This window comes from Ambystoma mexicanum, chromosome 12 (genome assembly GCF_040938575.1).
Source record: "Ambystoma mexicanum isolate Mex_15411 chromosome 12, UKY_AmexF1_1, whole genome shotgun sequence".
NCBI lineage: Eukaryota > Metazoa > Chordata > Amphibia > Caudata > Ambystomatidae > Ambystoma > Ambystoma mexicanum.
Window position 1 is genome coordinate 518,753,314 of NC_090936.1, and position 25,832 is coordinate 518,779,145.

The following is a 25,832-nucleotide window of genomic DNA, read 5'->3' on the forward strand; positions in this document are numbered from 1 at the left end:
CGCACAAATCTTTTTAACAAGATTTGTGCTTGTGATGCCAGGTGTGTTACCCTCATTTTCAGTTGAGCAATCCTTGGGCCGTTGTTCAGGCTAGTGTTCATCAGCATCCCCAAGTACACAAAGACGGCAGTCACCTTTATTTGTTCCCCATTTAAATGCCATACCGGCCTGGATTTTTTCCTCCCAGCAGCAGGCTCCAGGATTAAGATTTCCATTTTTAGGAACATTGATCCTAAACTTGTTAGCTTTGACATATTCCTGCAGTTTGTTTAGCTGATGTTGGAGTCCAATGGGGGTTTGGTCAATTAAGACCAGATTGTCTGCGTGAAGCAAATGCCCCACTCTCCACCCATTGAGCCTCGGTGGAAACCATCTTGTCTCGGCCAAGGAAGTTCCTAGGTCCGAGATAAAGAAGTTAAATAACTGTGGCACAGAGGGGCATCCCTGTTTAAGTCCACACCTTGTTTCTATTTTCTCTGAGAGGTGGGCCCTGTTATCTAGTCTAACTCTCAGGCTGGTGCCGGAGTAAAGAGACTGTATTGGTGAGAGTAGGCCCCATGGGCAGCCACCCGCCCTTAATTTGTTCCAAAGCAGCTGCCGATCGACCAAGTTGAAGGCCTGTTTGAGATCGACAAATGCCAGGTATATATTTTGTTTTACTTGAGAGGGCCTTTGTCTTAAAAACGTTCAGGAAAAATACATTTAGGGCTGTCCCAATCTGTTTAACAAAGCCTGCTTGATGGAGATCAAAGCTTGCTGAGTCCGAAATTCACTGCTTCCAGCTCTTTAGCACCAGTGCTGCATACATTTTGCCAATAACATCCAGCAATGCAATAGGCTGGTAATTAGCAGAGTTATCCCGGACTCCCTTATTAAAAATTGGCATTATAGATGTTTCCATGAGTCCGGGACGCTCCCTTGCCTCTCGATCTTTCCAAAAGGTCCCCCAAAGAAAGTCTGCCCACTCTCGCTGTGTGGAAACAGAGAAATTGACATGAGGCCGGGAAGCCCAAATGGAAACACACCAACACAGGTTACAAAGGACCATATAAAGCGCTTTATTTCAAAGTTACAAAGTTACCAAGTTATCAAAGTCAATTGACATGCGAATAGCTATTCGGCCCTCTGACTAACACACGAACCTTCAACGTTAGGTTCGCACTGAAAGTGGGAGAGACCGATCATCGGGATGCTTGGGTTTTTATACATTTAGTACTGCATTGGCCAGCCCTCCTACAAGTTAACCATTTCTGGAACCATGGCTAGGGTTCGTAGCCAGGTCGAACATACAATCTCCATATATTAGATCGGTTCCGCTGATACAGTTACATATTTACACCTAGGTTAAACAGAGGACAGGGTCTTAGTTCATGACCCTAACAAGTAGCCTGCGGACATATTATTCATTCACGTGTGCGGAGGTCACCATGGCCGAAGTCTTACTCGCAATGTCATTCGGCCTCCATTTTGTGATTCGGGGTGACTTCCACACTGCAAGAATACCTAAAATGGCGGCTAGATCCAAGATGGCAGCTTACACGATACATTAAGGTCAAGACCTTGCCGCGGAACCTATGTTCACAATATTCTTTAGACAGCTTGGCGTAGGCCAACATACATTTAAACAATGCGATTGGGGTCACAATATTATATCGATTTCCACAGACCCTCCTTTTGGCCTATGCCAAGTGCTAAAACATAGTTTTCTAATACTATCGAAAATACTTGAAGGCATTATCATTCATAGGTTCCGCATCATTGTCTGAAATATCAATAGCCATAAGGTCGTTTGTAAGAACTTCTTGCAACATGAACTCTTTAGATGCTGTCTTCGGAGTGTATATCTTTCGCCCTATTGCGCTCATTACCTGGGCACAACATTCCCCCATCATTCCGCATATACTTGGGAGGCATTGAAAACAACAGCAAAGAAATAACAGAGTCCCTAAAATACCTAAAATGACAGAAAGCACCTTCCACCCCCAAGATCGCAGAGAATCCCAAAACCAGGTACTAAGGCTCCAGTCTCCTACAGGGATATGGACTTCAGAACTAAGAATGTGTAAGTTCTGAATTGCTCTAAATATTGTTGGTGAAGAATCTGGTACGAAAACGCAACAAGCGGACCCCACTAATTTACATACTCCACCTCGTTCGGCTAAAATGACATCTAATGCCATTCGATTTTGCAGTGCTACCAATCTTATCGCCTTTTGCTCTAAGGTCATATTGTAAAGTATGTCCGTGGTCCGGTTGATCGTTTTCTCCAATACCCTCGCTAATCCCCTAATGTTTTCTGAATTTGCTATTTGTCCCCAAAAGGGGACTACTGATTTGGCTATATCTCCGAACACTTGTCCGGGGGTATCTCCATCACTATCTCGTCGCGGGCGAGCCTTGGATACCTCTAAGGTACTGGCTATAAATACACCTGGTAACAATATCCCTAAATAACAAGTCCCCTGCCAATCCTTGGGCAACCAGGGAAAAGCTAAACTACCACAAACAAAATAAACGGGTCCCCCTACATACAAAGGCCTATTTTCCCCAGTCAAATTTACAATATGTATACAAGGCTCAAAATCTCCCATTGGCCTAGTGCCATTTCTTTGTACACAGAAAGGGACAGAATCAGGATTGTGATTTACAGAATAAGAAGGAGGCATGGCATCCTTATTGCCTATCGGAGCCATCTTAAAAGAAACTAGATTTTGGAAAGGAAAGGAAAGTTTATCAGACGGCCTAATAGAAGCGATATTAGGTCTACTCCTATTTGCGAAAAGCGAGCATCCCAGGGGAGTCAATTCACGTCTCTCAAATTCATTCAAATTAGTGCCATCGAAGTTCCCTGAGATGTTATCATTCCATCGGCCAAAGAAGAGTGCTCTAAGAGAGGCATAGCAGGAAGTCGTTAGAGGTAAGGGATGTATATACCATCCCAGTCCCTTGTTCCCATGTTGTGGCAAATGCGTGCAAATCCAACAATTACTCTTATTAAAAATAGCATGCGTAGCATTCATCACTATCATCAGAGTGTTATTATAATATTTCTGTCTATGCCGAGAGTCCCTAGGGGACAGAGTGTGAAGGTGTACAGAGGGAGTCAAAACAGTTGGTACAATTTCGGTCGGTAACAGAGGCTTCAAAGGATAAATCTCTTCAAAGTACCAAAGTCCCACGGCAGCAGTTGCAAAACTAACAATAATCAAAACAAGAACACAACAGTACGTTTTCAGGGCCCAGGCACATTGTCCATTGTTCGAACTGGTCACCTCCTTATCTAATAGTTCAATACGAGGAGCAGCGGTGAAGGCGGCAGGCATCATGGTTATCCTGATCGACGGCCCCAATGTTCGTTGCTGGCGGCACTTCGGCCGCGCGACTTCTTAGTCCTTCCCAACCCTAGCCAACAGAACCCTCCTTTTCTGTGTTCCAAAAAAGGGAAAGACAATAGTATTCCAATCACTCCTTTTTCTTCCAGATGCACGATACTCGTGCAACGATTTTATTTTCGTGGTCGAAGGTTGTACCTGATGGTACCCAAGTTTTCCGAATCCAAAAGCAAAGTATTGTCGCTCCCTGAGGGGAGCGTCACGTCGGTGGCGACGGAAGTCGCAGAACTTGAAACCAGAGTTTCCGGAAGTGATTGATCAAGGGAGTGCGGAGACAAAATGGACGGCTCCCCGAGCTCCTCAGGCTCAGAGAACTTCTCCGACGCACTCACAACGCTGCTTGCTACTCCGAGATCAGAAAGTGCAGCATCAGCAAGGGGTTCTGTTTCTTCTGTAACTTGTGGCGTCGGGTGAGGGATCTTCTTGATGTGTGTTGCATGTATCCAGTTCTTCTTTCCTGCCACCCGCACTGCCGTCCTGGTGACCAATAAAACCTGGTAGGGTCCCCGCCAGCGAGGCGCGAGACAGGAAGACCTTTCGTAGGCCTTTACCAGGATCCAGCTGCCGGGCAATATATCGTGTCCTGGGCCCGTAAACCGTACAGGTAAGGCGGCCTTCACCTGGTGGTAGATGAAATACAGGTTTTTAGTCAATTGATTACAATAATCTACAAGCAATACATTCTCCACATCCCTCAGGGCTTTAGGTTTAGGGAGGCCCCAAATATTAGCAGGCCTTCCCATCACTACCTCAAATGGAGAAAGCCCAGTTCTAGTCTGGGGTGTGGTGCGCATAGCTAACAATACAATAGGTAAAGCATCTGGCCATTTTAATTTAGTCTCAGCACATGTTTTTGCAAGTTTGTTTTTCAAAATACCGTTGTGTCTTTCTACCAACCCCGCACTTTGAGGGTGCCTAGCTGAATGAAAACGTTTCTCAATCCCTAAGGCAACACATATTTGCAATATTACAGCTGCGATGAAATGTGGGCCGTTATCCGACCAGATTATCCTCGGGAGCCCAAATCGAGGAAAATATTCTTTCACCAAGATCTTTGCGGTGGTCATGGCGGTAGCATCTTTGGCAGGGAAAGCCTCGACCCACTTGCTAAAAGCACAAATGATGACAAGAACATATTTCAAGTTATTACAACGTTCCATTTCAACGAAATCAAGGTGAATGGTTTCAAAGGGGACAGAGGGGGGCCCGAAACTTCCCCTTGGAGTCACTGTCCCTTTACCCACATTGTGTTGTAGGCAAATCATACAATTACTAACGTATCTTTTTGCAGTTTCCAAAATTTTATCATTCACCCAAACCTGCTGTAATATCTTCGCAATTTGCTGGGCACACACATGTGTTGGACCGTGTGCCATTGTGACCATTGCTAATACATAAGAATCAGGAAGCAACCATTTCCCGTCAGATGCGTCCACCCAACACCCTTCGTCATCCAATTTCCCCATGCCTTCAGCCCATTTCCTAGATTCATCAACAGAGGCATCAGTCTGAATATCTCGCACAGACCCTATGCCTTCATCTATTATACAACCATCTCTCACTTCCCTTGAGGTATACATGTCTGTGCTAAGGTCTGTAGCTGTTTGTCTAGCTATCGAGTCTGCAAAAGCATTTCCTTTGCCCACATCATCTATGACCTTACGATGAGCTGCACATTTCATAATCGCTAGTTGTTTAGGGAGTGAGAGTGCTGAAAGTAACTGTACTATTAAGGGACCATGCTGAATCTTGGTCCCATGTGAGGTCAGAAACCCTCTTTCCGACCACAATTTTCCGAAGTTGTGAGCCACCCCAAAGGCGTACTGACTATCCGTATAAATATTAACTCTATGCCCTTGGGAGAGCTCACAAGCACGAGTCAACGCTATAATCTCTGCGGCCTGCGCAGAGTTATACGGAATCCTTTTAGTTTCTACGATCTTGTTCAAAGTAGTAACTGCATAAGCAGCTGTAGATGTGCCATTCGGAAGTTTAAAGCAGGAGCCATCACAAAACAGCTCCCCTTCCGCATTCTCCAAAGGAGTATCTGAGAGGTCTATTCTGCCCTTTGTTTCTTGTTCGGTGGCGTACAGGCAGTCATGTGATCCATCATCGCCGCAAGCAGAAGTTTGCGGGAGAGGCAAAAGTTCAGCCGGATTGAGAACACAACACCTTTTAATTTGGATATGAGGAGCAAATAGAACTAATTCATACCTGGTCAACCGGGCAGAAGTAAGGTGTTGTGTTTGAGTTTTATTCAATAGAATATCAACAGAGTGAGGTACCATCAGAATCAAATCGTGGCCTAGGACCATCCCCTCACTCTGTTTTACAGACGCAGCAGCAGCAGCAACAGCGCGCAGACATCGCGGCAAAGCGCATGCGACAGGATCAAGGGCGGAGGAATAATAGCCGCACGGCCTATTCTTCCCTCCATGTTCCTGCGTTAACACAGACAAAGCACATCCATTACATTCATGCACAAACAACACAAAGGCCTTATCGTAATTTGGTGTACCCAGAACCGGTGCTGAACACAGCGCGGCTTTGAGAAGCTCAAATGATCGTTGATGTTCCGATTCCCATGGCAGTGGCAAAGAAATGCCCTTCCTCGTCAAAGCCAACATCGGTTTTACCACTAGGGCAAAATTCGGGATCCACAGTCTACAGTAGGACGCCATCCCTATCAGGGCTCTGACTTCCTTCTGTGTTTTTGGGACAGACATGCCAGAAATGTGTTTTATTCGTTCAGGTGTCAATCTTCTCCCCTCCTTTGACAGGAGGTAGCCTAAATAGGCAACCTCCTGGCAACAATATTGAAATTTCTTAAGTGAAGCTTTGTGACCATGTTCAGCTAAATGAACAAGCAACAATATAGTGCCTTCTTTACAAGCTTTCTCAGAGTCTGCAGCTAAGAGCAAATCGTCTACATATTGAAGCAGCGTGCAAGTAGGTGGCAGTTCAAGGGTGTCGAGCTGCTCTTTTAAGGCTCTACTATATATACTAGGACTTTCAGTGTACCCTTGAGGTGCTCTTGTGAATGTAAATGAGCGTCCCCCCAAGGTGAACGCAAACAAATACCTGCTCTCCTTGTGTATCGGAATACTAAAGAAGGCGTTTTTCAAATCTACGACACTGAAGTGCGTAGCCGTAGCAGGGATCATTGTTAAGATTGTTGTTACATCCGGCACGATTGGAAATTGTGGGGCCACTACCCGGTTAATAGCACGAAGATCTATTATAAACCGGTACGGAATTGCATTGTCGCCTTTCTTATATACCGGTAAGATCGGACTATTACATAAGCTACCTGTAATCTCTTCGATCACTCCACGATGTACAAAATCGGAGACAATGCATTTCAAAGCGCGCTCGCCCTCAACTGAAATTTTATATTGCGGAATGCGCGGCAGTTTAACCCCATGTTTCAATACTATCTTAACGGGCTCAACGTGCAATATTCCGACATCATTGTCGTCTATTGCCCACAAACATTCTGGGACAATACCGAACTCGGGAGGTAGAGGTCGGGTCAAGTACTGGGAGTTAAAAGGTTGCTGTGGTGAAACTGTCAATCTTATTCCGTCAGGGGTACAATGGATCACTGCATTCAGTTTCTTCAACAAATTCAACCCCAGCAAGTTTTCTCCACAGTTTGAAGTAAGAAGAAAAGGGCACTGGTCTGTAAAAGGGCCCAAAGAAATGGGTACCGGTGCAGAGACCGGACAAACAGTTGGTATACCAGAGAACCCTATAGAAACGTTTGTTTGCCCTGACAGGGGAATGTTTGGAACCCGAGAATGGTCAATGGAGCACTTCTGCGCTCCAGTGTCGATCAAGAACTGATGTTTCCTATTCCCCACCAATAATTCAACATAGGGGCCCTTCTGAATAACGGGAATAGGTAAAGGTTCCAAACGCTGCTTCGGGCAATCCTAGTAAGGCAGAACTTCATCAAAGGGAAGTTCCTCAGAAAGATAGACAGCGGAAGGGTGATCAAATATATTTCTTGAGTCCATACTCGAAGTCTGATTTTCCTGTGAAAAAGGTTGCTGGGGATCTCGTAGAAGCTGACCTCTATCAGGACCCCCTGCTCCAGGGTGGCCCCGTGGTCGCCTACCCATACCTCCGAATGTGCCTCCTGACCTCTGACGGAGGGCAGGGCACTGTGCTCGCCAGTGACCTTCCTGGCGGAAATAAGCACACTGATTAATATTAATAGAATTTAGAGGAGTATTTCCTCTTGGAATGTACTGACCTCTAGTTTGTGTCGTACCTCCTCTGGGGTGCCTGACAATTTGCTGCAACAATACCTTAGTCTTTAGGTCACCCCTTCTTTTTTCGATTTTCTCTTTCTCGTTATTAACCCGATTTTCATAATACTGAGCCATATGCAAAACCTCTGACTGAGATTTTGCCTGCCAAGCGCTCTCTGAGGACATAATTTGTGACTGGATGTCGGGCAACAATCCACGCACAAATTTGTCCACAAACAACCTCTTCCCCGACTCTGTACCCAAATCCTGTCCACTGAAGTCGGAGAACACCTGTTCAAACCTATTAAAGAATTCAGTGGTACCTTCAGTTTTTCCTTGGACACAGGCCGTAAGCTTGTCCCAAATAATCCTTTTTTCTGGAATTATAGTTTTCAATTTGGCAACTATTCTATCAGGTAAAGTGAGTATTACCTGGGGTGGTTTCTCACCAGCTGGTCGTTCCCCATCTATTCTAGTTAGATTTACCCATGTATCCCCTAACCCCGGCACATCATCTACCGTCCGTACCTGCTTCCATACATCAACAGGTAAAAGCACTGGAAACAATAAATCCATGTCACTTAAGGTGAACACGGAAGACTGCAAAACGGATTCTATTTCTTTATAAAACCCTGTCGGGTTCTTCCTAATATCAGGGACTGATTGTCTGATCGTGTTCACTTCCTGTCGAGAGAACGGGACGTGAACAAACTGTGATACGTAATGTGCTGGGATATCCACCGCGGGAGCACCAGTCGCCGCGTTGGCGGGGATTTCTACTTTTGGGACAAGGGTCGGAGGGACCTCTCTCATAGGCAACTGAGATATAGGGACCTCCGACCGCTTACTGAGTAATAAGGCCAAATCAAGCGCTAAAGCAGCTGTGGAAGTGTCAGGCGAAAAAGCTCTTTTACAAATACCTAATAACTCGGCGGGGCAACCAACCTTCTTTCTTATACGTTCTTCCTGCAAGTGCTGTACCATCACTTGAATTACCTTCCTTTGCATTTCTACCGTATATTGACTATATGTATCGTATACCTCATCCGGCGGTATTGATGAATCCGAGATCCATCGAACCGCATCTCTAGTACAGATCCGTACTTCCTCGGGTGCTGATCTTCGGCACGAAAGGAACCGTTTCTGCATATATATCCTATCGTCCTCATCATCCTCATTTTGTAATCTTTCAAAATCCTGTCTAAACTCAAACAAGCTATCAACATGTCCATATACTTTCTGTTCGGTATCCCTTGAGAGTGCCAAAGCGTTCAGATCTCTCACCCCTTGTGGGAGATCCGAAGTCTGCAATCTACCCCACATTACACCTAAATGAATCCCCAGTCCTTCAATAAAAACGTTTTTCTCGGGAAAATCGTGCAAATTAGATAATGTTGAAAATACCTCAGTTTGATCACCTTTTTCCATGCAATGTTTAGCCCAAGCAAATAGTTCCTGTTTCCTGCCCGCAGGAACAGTACTACGAGTCACTATCCCCGACCCTGCACCAGGATCTGATTTAATAAACACAGGACTCCCCGAAATCGAAAGTGTAGGTGAACCTAACATGGGTGCAGGGGAAAGAGGTAAAGTAGCAGACGAAATAGACGGAGGAGCGACAACTAAGGAACTAGGGGTAGTAGGCTGTGTAAGAGGAGTAGGAATAACGATAGGAGCAATAGCAGGAATGGGAAGAGCGCCCACAACAGGAGCATACGGAGGTGGCGCTGAAGAATCAGGCCTCCGTTCGTTTAATATTTTCTCAATAAACTCCTCGGAAACATGGAAATCTTTAGAAGGGTAAATTTTCTGGACTCCGAGTGAAAAAGCTCTGTCCATTTTCTGGGTTTCATCTAATCGTTTTTCCTTGTCATATAACAATGCCTTTTCGGCATTCGTTTTATGACGTCGTGCATGTTTATCCCTACTTTTAAGCTGCTGTAATGCTTCCTTTTTCCAATTTTGTAACACATCAAAGGCTGCTGGCCTAGCCTTCTTCTTAAGCAAAATCGACTCTAAGTATTCAATACGGGGGATCTCAAAACTACCATTGATTGGCCACTGAAATTCGGAGGCATTTCTGGTCTGTCTGTGCCAAATGTCATTAAATACAATACTACCAATGCCATACTTACAGTACATAGTACACGCCGGCGACCCCTCCTGTGGTGCCGGACGGCTAAATTCCAAAGATTGTCGATCGCTGCGGAATAGAGCCCTAAAACAGCTAGACAATTTCCCAGGCATTTCTCAAAGAATTGGTGTTACCTGGTCCAATAATTGTGTCTGCAGATACAATACGCCAAATTCAAATTGTCAGGGTTAAATTAAGAGCCGGGTCACGACTACACCTGACCAAACCTAAGGAGGACCGTACGGTTTTCAAAGGACTTCAACTAACAAATTTTACCTGCGTTCAGTGGTTTCGGCAAATCTGCCCGCCTCGGATTTGGACCCTCGTCAAGATGCCGTGTCAGACCGCACGACTATCGCCCAAGGATCGGATCGTGCAGCGCTGCCGAGGTATCGCGTCTCGATCGGTCGGGCCCGCAGAATCACACCGTCCGATCCCGATTCGATAGTCTGCGTCAACCTTCAATGATCCGGCATCAATCTTGAGGGTCCCTATTCGGGCGCCAACTGTGGAAACAGAGAAATTGACATGAGGCCGGGAAGCCCAAATGGAAACACACCAACACAGGTTACAAAGGACCATATAAAGCGCTTTATTTCAAAGTTACAAAGTTACCAAGTTATCAAAGTCAATTGACATGCGAATAGCTATTCGGCCCTCTGACTAACACACGAACCTTCAACGTTAGGTTCGCACTGAAAGTGGGAGAGACCGATCATCGGGATGCTTGGGTTTTTATACATTTAGTACTGCATTGGCCAGCCCTCCTACAAGTTAACCATTTCTGGAACCATGGCTAGGGTTCGTAGCCAGGTCGAACATACAATCTCCATATATTAGATCGGTTCCGCTGATACAGTTACATATTTACACCTAGGTTAAACAGAGGACAGGGTCTTAGTTCATGACCCTAACAAGTAGCCTGCGGACATATTATTCATTCACGTGTGCGGAGGTCACCATGGCCGAAGTCTTACTCGCAATGTCATTCGGCCTCCATTTTGTGATTCGGGGTGACTTCCACACTGCAAGAATACCTAAAATGGCGGCTAGATCCAAGATGGCAGCTTACACGATACATTAAGGTCAAGACCTTGCCGTGGAACCTATGTTCACAATATTCTTTAGACAGCTTGGCGTAGGCCAACATACATTTAAACAATGCGATTGGGGTCACAATATTATATCGATTTCCACAGCTGGTCAGCTTTGAGCATCACATTGGTCAGGCCTTCCGGCCCCGGAGCTCTTGTATTGCTCGCCTTGGTTATTAACTGGTAAATATCTTATTTGTCGAATTCCAAGGCCCATGGGTTTACTTTTGAGATTGGGGGGCATCCCCCCTTCTCTCTGACACCCAAACAGATCGGAATAATGTTTTACCCAATGTTATCCGGGGACAGCATTGACTTGAATCGCTCTTGGATCCAACCCTTCCTGAATGTATCAGTTTCCTCATCTCGGTAACATTTCTATTTTTCATCTGAGCTAGCATGGATTCAGAGTCAGCTTGATCTAACCGCCATTTGTACCTTCTAAGCCAGTTGCGGTTTTTCTGACAATGTTTCCTCAAATCCTCTCCTATAACGATGCCCTTGACTGCCTGGATATGTCTAACATCTGCTCTAAGGAGCCTCTTTTGGTTTCTGATGTCCCAACTGAAAATGTGTTTTGAGAGGAAGTCGGTTTTGGACGGTCGGCCCACCAATGAGAAACAAATAGAGCAAAATCTGGGGTAATTGATGTCCTCCACAGATGACAACTCACTAGAGTCTCTCCTGTTTCCCCATAGTCTCTTGCGCAGGATGTCAATCTATATGGATGTCATTCGGGGGCTATTATGGCCCGGGTTATCCTCCAAACCAGGGACAAATCTTTTTTTAGGGGAGGCCGGCTTAGTAGACCACTGAACATATAAAATGTTGTGGTCACTTCTTGAGGAGTCTCTCACTCCGAATCTTCTAACAAGCCCCAAGAGCCTCTCAGTTACAAAGACATAATCATTTGTACTGGAATTCCCCTCACCTTTCCACGTAGGTTTCCCTGGGATATCCCCCGCTATGAGACTGTTAAGTTTGAGTAGGTTTCTGTCACAGGTTTCTTGTGCCCACAGCCCCTTTTTGGACCTTTCACCCTCCCCCTGGCCTCCCACACCCTCAAAGTCAGCCAGGTTAAAATCGCCACATACTACGATCTCGAGGCCCAGATGGGCTTCCAGGCATTTATTTAAGGTGTCTACAAAAATATCCATAAACAACTCGGCACCCTTAACTCCCGGTTTCCAATAGAGGTTACAGATGATATAGGAATCCCTCCCCTAGTGACGAGCGGCTTCCAAGACCACCATCTGTATATAGGGGTCGGGGTGTTCACTCCTCATTACCACCAAGTTATTACACAGCTCAACCGCCATCAATAGCCCCGAAGATGGCCTACCTTTCGGTCCCTTTATGGCTGCCTTCAGTATGACTGAGAAGCCTCCTTTATCGGTGGAGCGTATAGCCATGTTTCCTGCAAGTAAATGATGTTTGCCTTACCTAAACCAAAAAGATACTTGAAACCCCCTGTGTTCCATAAAATTAAAGTGATTCCCTCCGCCCTAGACAATATTTCACGCTAGTTCTTTAGATGTGGGACCACCAGGGCTTCAGGGAGCCAAGCCCAAGAGGTTCTGTTGTCAAGGCCCCTATATAGCCTGTTTCCAGTTGTGACTTTCCTCAGATGTTTCTGGATATCACCCACCATGATGGTAAATGACAAGGTCAGGGACTCTCTACCCTTTTGAGTCTTGAGAGGGTTGCTCACCAACAGGTCTTTCTCTAGTTTAAGCTCCTTGGGGTCCTCATGGGTACTCTGTTCCCTGAGAACGTGGTTAGACAGAGTCCCGCCCCCCACCATTCCACAGCCCCTCGTTCCCTCATCCCCTGCTATTGTAGCCGGAGGGTCACCCAGGGCTGTTAAATCAAACCCCAACGGAAGCAGGCCTGCCACCTCCTCTAGCAACAGACATTTCACGTGGTTGGATACCAAGAGTATGTGCACTCTGTCTACACAGTTGTCTTGCGGAAAGGCCACCAAGTCAATATCTCAGGTTTCAATGGGTCTCAATTTTGTGATACAATGAAAGAGTCTTAGAATGTTACGTCTGTTCAGGATGATACCATCAGGTAAACTGAATAGACGTTCCAAACGGACACCATTCTCAAGTTCCTTTAAGGTCTTAGGTCGACCACCAATCACACCCCCTCCGTAGCAGCCCAGTGGATTTTGGTCTTTTTCTCTGACACGGACCGCACACTCATCCCGGGCCTGCGCAAGTTTAGAGACATGGCCGTTTTGGTTGTGCAATGCCACTTTTGTATCAGGAGCAGTACATAGAGCCTCCACAGTGCAACCTAAAGGCCCACCTCCCTCAGTACTTGATGAGTTTCGACATGCCACAAGGTCACCTGGGCTAGGCCCTTTGTGAGAAGTGTTTGGCGCCTCTGCTCTTTTTTTCAACAGGGCGTGATGCTTTTGCTCCATCTCCATGGGCTCCAAGGAGCACGGCAAAGTAATACAGCTGCCCTTCGCCTCCATAGCACTTCGCTCTGTTGATGCACCCTCAATTGGTTTGTTGGTCTGAGGGGAAGCTCGGCCCACTGAAACCTGTAATGTGGTTACAGAGTTTGAATCCCCTTCATCCCCACCACAGTGGCCCGCGTTTGACGATCTTAAGAGGCTGATCAGATGGCGCCGATGGTGCAGTACCAGGGGTGACGGTCGAGCCGACCTCTTGTGCGTTGTGCCTCCAGGAGGTATCAGAGTCGTAGCCACAATAGTGTAAGAAGTGGGGCCTGAAGCTAACATAGTTGGGCCCACTGCAGGGACGTTAACATCTGTAAATGTCCACACCACGCTACTGAGTGGGCATTTACAGATTTTGAGTGGGCCTTGCCCGCTCAGGACCTACCGTGTCTACGTCTCTGGGAGGTATGTTATTGACTCAGGAGCAGCTTAACTGAAGCTGTCGGGGAGGGTTCTCCCTCTAACATTTCACCACCCTGATCAATCGAAACCTTGCGGCTTCCAGGTAGGCCGTCCTTAGCACCCACCTCACCTTCTCCAGTTGTACTCTTCAGGCTCTGGTCTGGGGAACTAGGCAGAGATAAATTCCTCTGAAATTTTCTAGTTCTGTTCAACCTTTTTTTTTGCCTGGCGGTTCGTTTTTTTATTTCTTTCCTGTCTGGTGCTGTGGACGTTTTGTTATGTGTTTTTTCAGCTTTTTCTTGCCAAAAATAGGATACTCTTTGTGTGAATGGTCAGCCACTTCCCCCTCCGGGCCGTGCTGTTCTTCCGTAACTTCAATGACCTCATTTAAGGTTGGCTCATCTACTGAAGCCGGTGCAGGGCAGCTTTTGGACTGGCTTCTCCCACTGGACTGGTCACCCAAAAACATGTTATTTGGCTCCTCTGCTAAAGGGATAGCTACAAAATCCATACCAACTTTTGAACCCATTAGGTAACGCTTCCTTTAATATAAAACCGGGTGCATTACAACGAAATTCCTGGGCATTTCATTGGCATGAGGAATTGCCATGGTTTGCGCATCTCGACGTTTGAAGTCAATCCTTGGGAATGATGTTTAGTTTAAACTTGTATTTTATTGTAGTTTAATCATGAAAACGGAAATAATGTAGGATCAGCAAGTATCATATTTATACATAAACAATAATTAGCAACATTTAACTTTATTCAGGTATCTCAAACCCAATGTTGTGGAATGTATGGCAATTCATTACAATTATAACATGACGTTGAGTATCAGAGGGTCTTACACGTCAGGTTTTTCAGATCCAACTAGTTTGTCCAGATAATTACATAATTTCCCCCAGTAGTCCTATGGACGAGAGGTTAGGCCCACTGTATTTCTGATTACATTTTCTTATTCATTACACCTCAAAAGACTTCTCAACCAAGCTTTAACTATTGGCACTGCCCTTTCGTCCATGATTTCACAATTAAAGATTTTGCTATTAGACATGCAAGCCTAACAAATTCCACATATCTTTTTTGTGGACCAGTGATGCATCCACGCAAACTTAACTCAGGAGTCCACTATCTCAGAGATTTTTAGCTAGCTACCTTCCCAAAACTCCTGTATGAAGGGACATAGCCATAACAAGTGTACAAAATTGGCTTTCGGTGTGAGATCTCGGACACTCTCCACTTTCAAGCGAGCCGTATTGCACCATCTGTTGTGGTGTCCGGTTGCATTGATGTTGGCACTTAAATTGAATATTTTTCTAGCAATATCTCATTGATACCTTGAGAAAACGTTTCTGGGCTTTTTTTCCATTGTGTGTCACTTAGTTGCATGTCAAGCAAGTTTATCCCTGCTGCTCCTTGTTGTGATAGGCTGCTTTCTAGCGGGTAGAGTGTTGAAATGATGTGGTTGCAGCCCTTAGACTTCAATGTGAAGTTGATGTTTGGGCTGTCAGGTATTAATCAAAACACTCAATGAAGCTTGCAAGCTCTAATACCACAGAGTGTAGAGGCTGCTCATACCCCCAACCCCCCCATGTCTTTCAGGTTATATGTTGAAGGGAGATAATTTCTAATCTTATCAATCCCAGTGATGCAAACCCTTTTTGAAATCCAGAGTCATATGTATTAGGAATCCCCTTGATCCTGTGTATACATTTTTGCGATGAGATGCAGGTGCCTATGTCAAGGTTTGCAATACCTATTTGTGTTGTTTATAGCATGCCCGAACAGCTGCGTCAACCATGGCGATATTGGAAGAGAAGCCATCAGGAGCCTATGTTATTGCACTAGATAAAGTGTTGGGGTATCTTAATGCTCTTTCCAGCTTGGCATGTGGACATCTGGGACGGGCAGAGTACCAATAACAAGCCTATGATGCATGAGCTAGTACAATTCTAGGCCAGGAATTTCGAGACAAGCACCATGCAGCGGTTACTTTAGGATCTGACATCTAACCCTTGGCTGATCCATACCTCATATACATGTTTCGCTTCTTAGAACACGCATTGGCAATGGCAAAGGCAAAGGTTTCGGCTTTTGTCAAACTCTGTACTCCGCAGTGTTCGGTCCTATTGCGGCATATCTATCAGAATTGTCCCTGGACCTAGTATGATAGCAACCTCGTCTGTTTCCTCCCCACTCCCCTTACTGGCCCCACAGCACCCCTCCAGCACTATCTGAAATGTCATCAAGCCTAGTACGGTAGTCACCTGTTTCCATTTCCTTCCCACTCTCCCCCTCCCTTCCTTATCTATGTCTTAGCTCTTGCACTATCAGAAATGTCATCAGGCCGAGTACGATAGTTAATTTCACATCCTTACTGTTCATGGCCTTTAAGAATGTCATTGCATTTTCCCTTGTTCCCTCCCTTGCCTTGAAGCACTTAGAAACACATTGAGTATGGGCGCTGTAAAAATAAACAATCACATTATATCATATCAGTCACATGAAACGCAAAGTCGCTTTTCATCCAATGCTCTGCGCTGGGCCTTTGCAATGTGTTTAAACATGAGATTACATCCAGAATGTTTGGCGGAGCCGGTAATTCTAATGCTCTGCGTAAGAAAATCTTAAAAAAATTAGCAGAACGGTTGGGTAGTCAAACTCAAAATAGCTACAAGGTGGCGATAAAAGGCCTACAAATCGATTCCCTTTCCTTGTTACCGCTCTGCAATATTTGGGCCTGGCCCAGTTGCTCAAGTTTGTGCATTACTTCACAAAGTTATTAGCCGCCTGTGCAGTCGAGGGGGTAGATAACCACACCCATTCTCCTTATCTGTAATGATGTAATACATCCCAGCACTGGGCACAGATGATTGGCGAATAATGGTTGCGAGAAGTGCAGGAGTGACAAGCAATAGTGCCGAGCTGCTTCCCCGATCCAGGCGGCAGCATATGCGCAGAGACGTTTTTATGGGAGGGCAAAAGGGGCACTTGCCCAAAGCACCCACCTTGGACCTGATCTAAAGAAGTAAGAGTCCTTTGTTCACCAGACTTAAATAGCACACATCAGGATATTTTATGGCATGGTGCTGAGGCTCTAAACCTATTGCCTGTCTATTTGGGTAAGTACATTCTGCTTTAATCAATTCAGAATTATGTTGCTCGTGTGCAATAGCCAATTTTGAAATGCATATTGTTAAATTGCGTGCCACAATGGTTCAGATGTTTGCTCAGTGTGTTAAGCACTCATTGCAGAGATGTGTGTTCCTATGCAAGATTAGAATAGCACATTCCTATAAGACTGTCTGAGCCTTTCCTATGTATGAAGTTTATAGACCTGCCTGCATATGTATTTGGTCTTGTAGCACAACATGTGCTATTATCAGCAATGTATCTGCACCAGATGGGGGTTGCTATAAAAACAAACATGTCATCCTTATGGTGAAGGTCTAGAAATTGGTTTGTTCAGATGGGTGCTGCAAAACCTAGGCAATTGCCTCCAAAAATGGCATAAACTGTTAGTCCAAGAAGTGAATAAGTATCCAAGTTTGGAACCAAAGCATTCATGCTTGTATCCTGGCTTTGCCAGCAGACAATACAGTGATCCTGGCCAAATCATCCAACATCTTGTACATTACTGTACTGTCTTCTGTGAGGTTTGCCTCCTCGCATGCTGGTGGCATCATTTAGCCCACTACTTGATCTTTCTTCTTATGTAGGCCATTTGAGTGGAAGGGGTGGTAGACAGAAGGGAGCGGACCAGATGGTGCAGGACTCGGGCAAGCACATTTTAAAGTCTGCTCCTTGCAATTTCACAAGCCAGCGTTTTGGAATTATGTAAAACTTTAAAATACAAAAGAACAACCCAGATTAAATCTGTTAAATCACACTGATTGGTACGCTGCTACTTATATACTTCTTTTGATGATGGATAGAATGAAGCTAGAATCATCCTGTGTTAAACCATTCTATAATATTTTGTTTTTGAAAATGGTCATGTTTGGTAATGTGATTGGTGTACTTTCCAAGTCAGTTTTTATAAAATGAGATTATTTTAGTTCACTGTAAGAACTGGTAATCAAAGTGTTCAAATGCAGAAATTGCTGAGTTGGCACACATCCCAGATTCCCCCTTAACCAGTGTGTGTAATGCTGGGCATCTAATGTAATCTTGTATTGCCTAGCCTCTCAAAATTGCCAGTCCCTAAACCTTTCAAAATTGGTGGCCCTTCAAAGAGATTTCCCTCTCAGGGTATGATCTTCAAAACAGCCTCCTCATGCTTTTACTGGCTATAGTGTTGCTTCCACTATAATAATGACCATTGATATATTGCACACCAAAGGCACTTTATTCTTTTGAGCTCTAATGGCAACACTATTTGAAAAGATTTGGGGTTGAATGCCTGAAGCGGAAATGTTTGAAGGAGAAAAGACCCAAGATTATTTTTTCGAAACCCACTTATCCAAACCGCTACCCACACCCCCACCCACACCCCCAACACACCCACACCCCCCTACTTACCTTGCATTCCGTCTCGCAATGCCTGTTCCCTTTCATTTACGTGATCAGGAACCGGCACCACAGGTTGATTTCCAGGGATGTGTTTTACATTGGGAAGTCAGAATTTGTTGGGGCAGTACATTTGTATGAATATTGTTAAATTTAGAAAGCACCTACTTGTGGAATTATCCACATAAGGGTTTGTTTGGGGGTTCTATTCTGTGTACTTCCTAATTGTTATCTTGACACTATTTCTTTATTCTAGAGGAGCATCTAGTTCTCTATCCCTTCTTCCCATTTCATCAGGGAATTTTGTATCATGGGAAGGGCTGCTTAATGTACTATGTATATACTCGTCAGACTACTGTGGACCACATATGATGTTGGATCTATGGCTGTTGGTAGCAGAATGGTGGAACACGTGGTGGGGAAATAGTTGAAAAGTGCTAGTAGAATGTGGAGGAACTGACTGTGGAGGATGGTTGAGTAGAAATTGCTGGATAGTGGAAGAGAAATGGCTTTGATGTGTGATGTAGGAAGACTGTAGGGAAAGTTGCTGCAGTCATTTACTAGATGATGTAATAGCACTTGTAGGGAATAGTGTAAGTGAAAGGACTGGTTGAGCTTGTAGGACCACTAGCTTGGGAGAGGTTCTATGCATGCTGGTTATTGATGATGTCGTTGGTGCTCTATGTCATTCTGTAGCCATGGTTTTTCACTGAGTATTTTGCTGCAGAAACTAAACGAATTTCTTATTTTTTAAAAACTATTTTGGTGTGTTTCCCCCAATCTGTGAGAAACCAAAGGTGGTCTCAGCCGCTAGTTCACAGGGACTTGTCATCCAGGTGGCCAGGACACGGCCATCGCTTTTGGATCCAGATCCTGGGGGTGGACCAGTGTGGGAGGATCACCTGGGTGAAGGGTCTTCAGGGAGTGGAGGTGAGACAACCGATGGTGAGACGCAGTATTCCCCCTTTCCCGTACCCCTCACCGATCGTATTTTATAGGACCCTCCAATGTCCCATCTCCCCCCTTTTCTACACAAACACTTGGCCGAGGAAGAGGGCTGCTGAGAATGAAGGGGCAAACCCTTACATATCTCATTGGACATGTTGCGCCAATCGGGTTAGGCAAAGACAGGCACTTGACTGTAATTACATACATCTGATATCCATTAGCTCTCCCCACACAGATAAAAGGAGGAACATAGAGACACACTCTGAGCAAGGTGGATCACGAGAAGGAGCAGATCTTCCGGGGCAAAGGCGAACCTACTGGAGCAGAGTGACCAACAGAAGGACAAGAGCAAAGGGTAGAGAAACCCAGTAGATCCCTGCAGGAGGTCGTTGCCTCCGAAGAGCCATGAAAGATATGCAGAGAAGGCCAAATCCCAGATAAGAAGACTGTATAGTGTTTCAAGGGCACCAGCGACCCTCCCGGGTGAACGACAGAGTTGGGGAGGCGAGGCCAAGTCTGTGGTATTAACCTTGACTCGTGAATTGAAACATAAAAAACAAGAAAGGAATGCACACAGCCAGTGATTTGGCGAGCGACATGAAAGGCCGGTGTGTTAAAGAAAGATTGAAGTTGCAACAGTATATCTACAAGTGAAGGCTGCACGCGTGTGCTTAAGACATGAAAGAAGGCAGACCTGTGGTGAACTTTAAATTACCGATAACTATGAAGTCAGTGATACAGAGTAGCGGAGTGGTCCGGCAAAAGGAAGTAGCCCACTCGAACGTCTCTGCGAAAGGTGAAATGTTTTGCGGTAAAGCAATAAAATGAATGAACTCTAAAATGGTTAATGATCAAGATTAACCCCGGAAAAAGGGGACGTGAAAAGGTGAATGTTGAACTTTTGTACTTGTGATAACGAACTTTCCAGACCAAGAGACACTGGGGCAAATAACACAAGATTCTGAGCTGAAGGAAAAGTCGAAGTGGTCCTGCTGAAGTCTATAGCAAAAAAACGCTCACACACTCGAAAGTCTTCGAAATCAGGAAAAGGTCAGAGCCCGACTGTGGGAGAACAAAAGTGTGAAAAATTAGGGGAAGGGAACCCTAAGGAATGTGAATTAAGCTTGGGGGAGAGAATCCCTGCAAGTTCTGTGATTAAAAGTCCCGAGCCTGACCGTGGGAGACCTACGTGAACTTTTTTCTTTGAGAGGTCCAAGCCCGATGGAGTGAGACCAACATGAACTATTTGTTGGACCGTGAACTTTTTTTGTTGAACTTAGAAAGAACTTTTGAAAGCTAGAATAAGTGACTTTAACATGGAAGGCCAAGCATGTCTATATCCACGTTTTGAACTTCTTTTTGAGAACCTGAGCCAGAGTGTGTTATTCTGTTTACGGGGGCCGCCTTACTCCATGCTGTCCAAAGTGGGAAGGAGAGACCTGGCCACATTGATTCTTTGTTGTGACACTGATTTTCCTTTGCATACATATTCCCCATTACACACTTTTTGTAGAAGAGATAGGGCAGGCATTAGGTTTTGTGAGTATAGGACATTTGATTTGACAGAGACTGAATAGGACTGTGTTTTCTTTATTATTTGATGGTAGAGACTACTCCCATCGTAGCTATAGGGCAAAGCAGGAGGTTTTCCAAACTGCAAAAATGGAATAAAGGGTTTGAAATTGTATCTCTTGTGTCAGTGTCATACTTTGATACCATGCATCCCCTACAAATCCCCTTACCAGTTTTTTAATGACCTATCCCCCACGTCCCCTACCCCTTATATCCCTTTGACCCCCACCTAAAAACTCTACACAAAAAACCTGGCAATGAATGAATGTTGTACCATCATTGAAGCATTTGCTAGTGTATCAGTCACAGATGGTGGTTTAGGAAGATTGTGGATGGTGTACGTGTATTGCTGTGTGGAATGGTATACGAGCACTGACCGTGCAGGGTGGTATCGGATTGCATACTTCAGTAAGGTTTAGGGGAATCTGCTGTGGGGAATGCTGCAGGGCTGTTGACTAGAGGCTGGTGTAGGGCAACTGCTGATGGGAGTTGTTGTAAAAGTGCTGCCTGGGAAGGATGTCATTGGAACCCTGTCTGAAATATCAATCAAAGCTAATTTGACTGTGGTAGATGGTATAGGAGGGACGACTGTGGGGGATGTAGTAGAGGTTTTATGCATGTATGGATGTACCGTATGGAATACAACTGTTGCCCACAACAGATGCTATAGAGCATTTACTGGGGGCCATGGAGGTATTCTGTCGCAGGTGGAGGAGTGGGGTTCAAGCAATGCTTGCAGAGCATGGTCTAGAGTACTCGTTATGGAGGATGTTATTGGTATTGTAAATATGAGTTGGCTGTTGGTCACGGTTTGAGATAACTGACAGTGATTTCTCTGAGAGAGTTATCGCTGGATATGTCATCACTAACCTTTTCTATGTTGATCACTTTCATAGGATGTGCTGAGAGATAGATGGCAAAGCCCACAGCAGAAGTTTCAATCTGATCCGAAGGAGTGGGACAGAGAAAGGAACTGGCAACACTCCTCAAAGCCTAAAGGCAATGGACTTGTACCGCAACAAAACCTACGCAAGAGTGCAAATGATCAAGACCATCAATGGCAGAAAGATTTGCGTGGGCCAACTTGGCCGTACACTATGCTGTCATAACTAAATATGGCACTGTACCCGCTGAGGCCTAGTTGGTGAAATTGGAGTGCAACTGTTGGCAACTGACCAGGAGATAATCACTTCCTTCAGGCAGCCCATAGATGACCTCTGCTGCCAAGGCAAGGCTACCAAGTTGGCTGAGAATTAAAGCTCTTTCAGAACAGTAACACATGTCATGCACCTAATCCACGTGTTTCAAATGCTCCTTTACTTTTACAATATATGAGATCAGTGTTATTTGAAATATTATAATTTCCTCCAAACTACTTCTAGAGGGAACCTCTCTGAACTGACTTTAAAAATGAACAAAAAACATTAAGCAGAGGAAATGAAGAAGGTTCCTAACTTGCTCCTCTGCTGTGTCCCGCTTCTTCAAAAGGTAAAATTAATTATATAAAACACACCATTATACACACATGCAACTGTAGCAGCACATGCAGCGTAATTCTTGTACTGAGTTCTTAGCATAATGCGTAAGATGTACACTTTCACATCAAAGATTGATAAAATCAGAAAAAGGCAAAAAGGAAAGTGTCTGCAGAATGTCACTAAATGTTGTATAATTATTCACTTTAAATTACAAAGGAATATACATTTTAGTTATTTTTATGGAGATTGTATAGATTAACAAACAAAAAAATCGATTTTGCTTGTACATTGACATTAGGTACCATCACATATAATGATGTTATTATTAAAATCCATTTGTCTTCTTAGTCCTACTTCCTATTGCAACATTCCCAATGTTGTTCTATTTGACTTTTTTTAGTGGTGGTAGTAACCTTAACGCCATTCCTCACATTTGTAAACATTAGATATTTATAGATAGAGGGCCTCATTACGACCAGGCGGTAAGTAATGGACATTACCGGCATGGCACAACTAACGTGTCTGTGCTGGCCAGAAACCGTTAAAAGCGGTACATTACGACCTTTCGGGCACAAGCATTGCGCCATGCCAGTAATGTAATCTGCGCCATGCCGGTAACATCCCAAAAACAGCACCTACCGGCATCGTATGCCGTGCAAGGTGCACTACCGCCACCCTACCCACCGATATTAGCGATCACCGCAAATAGCGGTGACTGCTATTAGCGGTGACCGTAAAGAAGCGGATCCGGAAGTTGCGCCATCGCACCGGAACGGGAAAGAGCATGGTGGCCATCTTTAAAAACACAATCCATTGCCATCCTCCACAACCAGTGCACATCTGACCCCGAGACCCGCCACAAACCTTCACCCACATCCACCCATCGTCAAAATGCCGAAAGTTGTTAAAAAAAGTTGCGATCGGCTGCGGCACGAGCGCTTCACTAGGAAGAGCTCACCGTGTTGGCGGAAAACCTACAGGAAAACGTGGACGTTGTATTCTCAATAGAAATGACCAGACCGGCCATAGCACGGAAGAAGGCCATATGGGACCTAGTCGCACAGCGGGTCAGTGCAGTTGGAACAACACCCCGCCCACAAGAGAGTGCCGGAAAAGGTGGGACGACCTCCAGCTCCGCGTAAGGAGTATACTGTCTGCCAACAGAAACCTGGGCATGGCAACTGGTGGAGGAGCAGACTCACCGATCATCGAGGGGGTCGGTGAAATGGAGAGAGGAGCCCCGACATCAGGTGATGCAGGTAGGTGCCTCAAATCAAGCCATGCAAAACTCTCTGAAGTCCAGTTTCATGGGAAGCACAATGTTGCCTAATAGGGTTAACGCGACACATCAGCAGAAGACTGCCTACAGGCATTATTGACCTACACCCTGTACACATGCAGTATGTAGACTCTCACTGTAGGCACCCACATTCCTGCATGCTTCTCCCACCCAAAAGGGAGACAGCCTGTATGTCACTGCCTCCAATGTGCACCATCTAGATATCAAAATGATGGCAGTCATCACAATGCCTGCTCAATGTCCGCAGACCCAGCAATATCACTTTCCCCCCTTTGCTCCACCACAGGCTCCCATTCGGAGCTTGGTGAGGAAGACACTGGCACCACACCTGCCAAGAAGGCCAGGCCCGAAGTGACACCACACCAACCCTCCACCTCTGCTGGACAAAACAAACCCCCCACAGCAGCCAAAATTGACGGCCACAACACAGGCCAGGGCACCGATAAGCACCAAGGCAAGCAGCACGGTACCACCAGCAACAAACATCCAACAACTGGTGGCCACTGAAGGGAATGTGTCTGCAGGAAGCAGCACGATTGGGGAGACTGCTGCCATTGCAGCTTGCTCGGATAGTGATGTGGGGAATGATGATGATGTCGTAGAATGTCCCCCCACTGCCCACCCTCATTCCCCCTACCTGTCCCCATGTAGCCTGCATGATGATGGCACACAGGGGCAATCCCCTGATGACTCCTGGCCAGCCACTCCATGCCCAGTGGAAGGTGTGGAGGAGGGGAGCAGCCCAATGAACACGCGACTGGCATTATCCAATGCCCAAAAAAAACAAGAGTCGCTGGACCGAATCTTAACACGCCAACACCAACTGTCCTCCCTCCTGACTCAGCATATGGCCAAATGTGGAGGTGCAAGTGCGGAAATGCTAAAATGTGCCGAGACTGTGAAGGCAGCCATAAAATCCTCCACCAAGGATATCTGTGCCGAACTTGCCGTGGTGCGGCACGTGCTCTCGGAGCTTGTATAGACAATGAGGGACATGCGTCCTAGTGAGCAGCCGAGTACCTCCTCCGCTGCCAGTTCTGCCCCAAGCAGCCCCGTCTGCAGGTCGGCCAGGAACCTGCGGAGTACAGGCAGGGGTGCCCCGGGGGCCGGCAGAGGGGGCTGCCAATAGAGGCCGCCCAGTGGAACAATCCCACGTTAGGCACTTCACCACAGGCATCCACGCACTTTTGCGGGGAGTTGAGGGGGGAAGGGGGAGTGGGTGTGTTGGGGGGTTGAGGGGGGAAGGGGGAGTGGGTGTGTTGGGGAGTTGAGGGGGGAGGGGGGAGTGGGTGTGTTGGGGAGTTGAAGGGGAGGGGGAGTGGGTGTGTTGGGGAGTTGAGAGGGGAGGGGGAAGTGGGTGTGTTAATTGAATTCACATTTACAATACAATTTTTGCTTGAGCACAGATCACATGTGTGGACATTGCTCATTGCGTATGTGTGCTTTATTGGTGAACAGTCCACAGTGTGCATATCCCAGACACACACAGTGCCCAAATTGCCATCTCCATTTGACACCCCTCATCCGTGTGTGCTAGAAACATTGGTTGATCAGAGTCCGACGCATGTCACGGCCCTCCTGTGCATCGCTGCCTCCCTGAGGTGCTCCTCATCCTCATGTGGTTGCAGTTCAGCGTCAGGGGGCGGGGGCACATTCCGTCTGATGCACATATTGTGTAGCATGACACATGCCATGACGATCTTTGCCACCTTCTCATGGCGGTACAGGAGTGCCCCACCAGACCTGCTGAGGCAGCGAAACCCTGCCTTCAATAGGCTAAATGTCTGCTCAATCACCACACGAGTTCATGTATGTGCACGATTGAAGTCCTCTTCGTGCTGGGTCTGTGGGTTCCGGACTGGGGTAAGGAGCCACCTCTTCAGGGGATAGCCTGCATCACCTGTATGTGGGCAACAATGTATGTGTCAGTCATGACATCAAATCTCAAATCATGACGTGCCACCATGGCATGCATTCATCTCTTACTTTGTACCACATTTACATGCACAAATGGAGTCACACTATGTGACCGGTATATGTGTATTCCTCTCATGGACTGTTTTGCATGCCATCAACCAGTGTATGCAGGGGGGTCCAGTGCCTTGTGAGTGCCCATCCACTGTGTTAGTCCATGGCGTTTGTTTTGTTGACCTGACAGGTGTCCATTGATATCAATGCTCTCATCATGGCAACATTGCTATCAGCCTCATGATGACCCCACTGAGCACTACTAATGTTGCTAGGCAATTTATTTGGGCCTCGGTGTCTGTGTAT

General features: G+C 45.9%; 1 protein-coding gene across 3 annotated transcripts in view; it reads left to right on the forward strand.

Annotated features, from left to right (window-relative positions):
* The window catches only part of LOC138513728 (peptidyl-prolyl cis-trans isomerase G-like), a 400,359-nt gene extending 377,748 nt beyond the window's left edge, over positions 1 to 22,611 (forward strand). For all 3 annotated transcript variants that reach the window (XM_069628805.1, XM_069628807.1, XM_069628806.1), the window contains one exon: positions 21,677 to 22,611. In XM_069628805.1, the coding sequence (XP_069484906.1) occupies positions 21,677 to 21,889 (213 nt within the window). In that variant the 3' untranslated portion in view covers positions 21,890 to 22,611. The remainder of the gene's footprint in view (positions 1 to 21,676) is intronic.
* Positions 22,612 to 25,832: the final 3,221 nt, after the last annotated feature.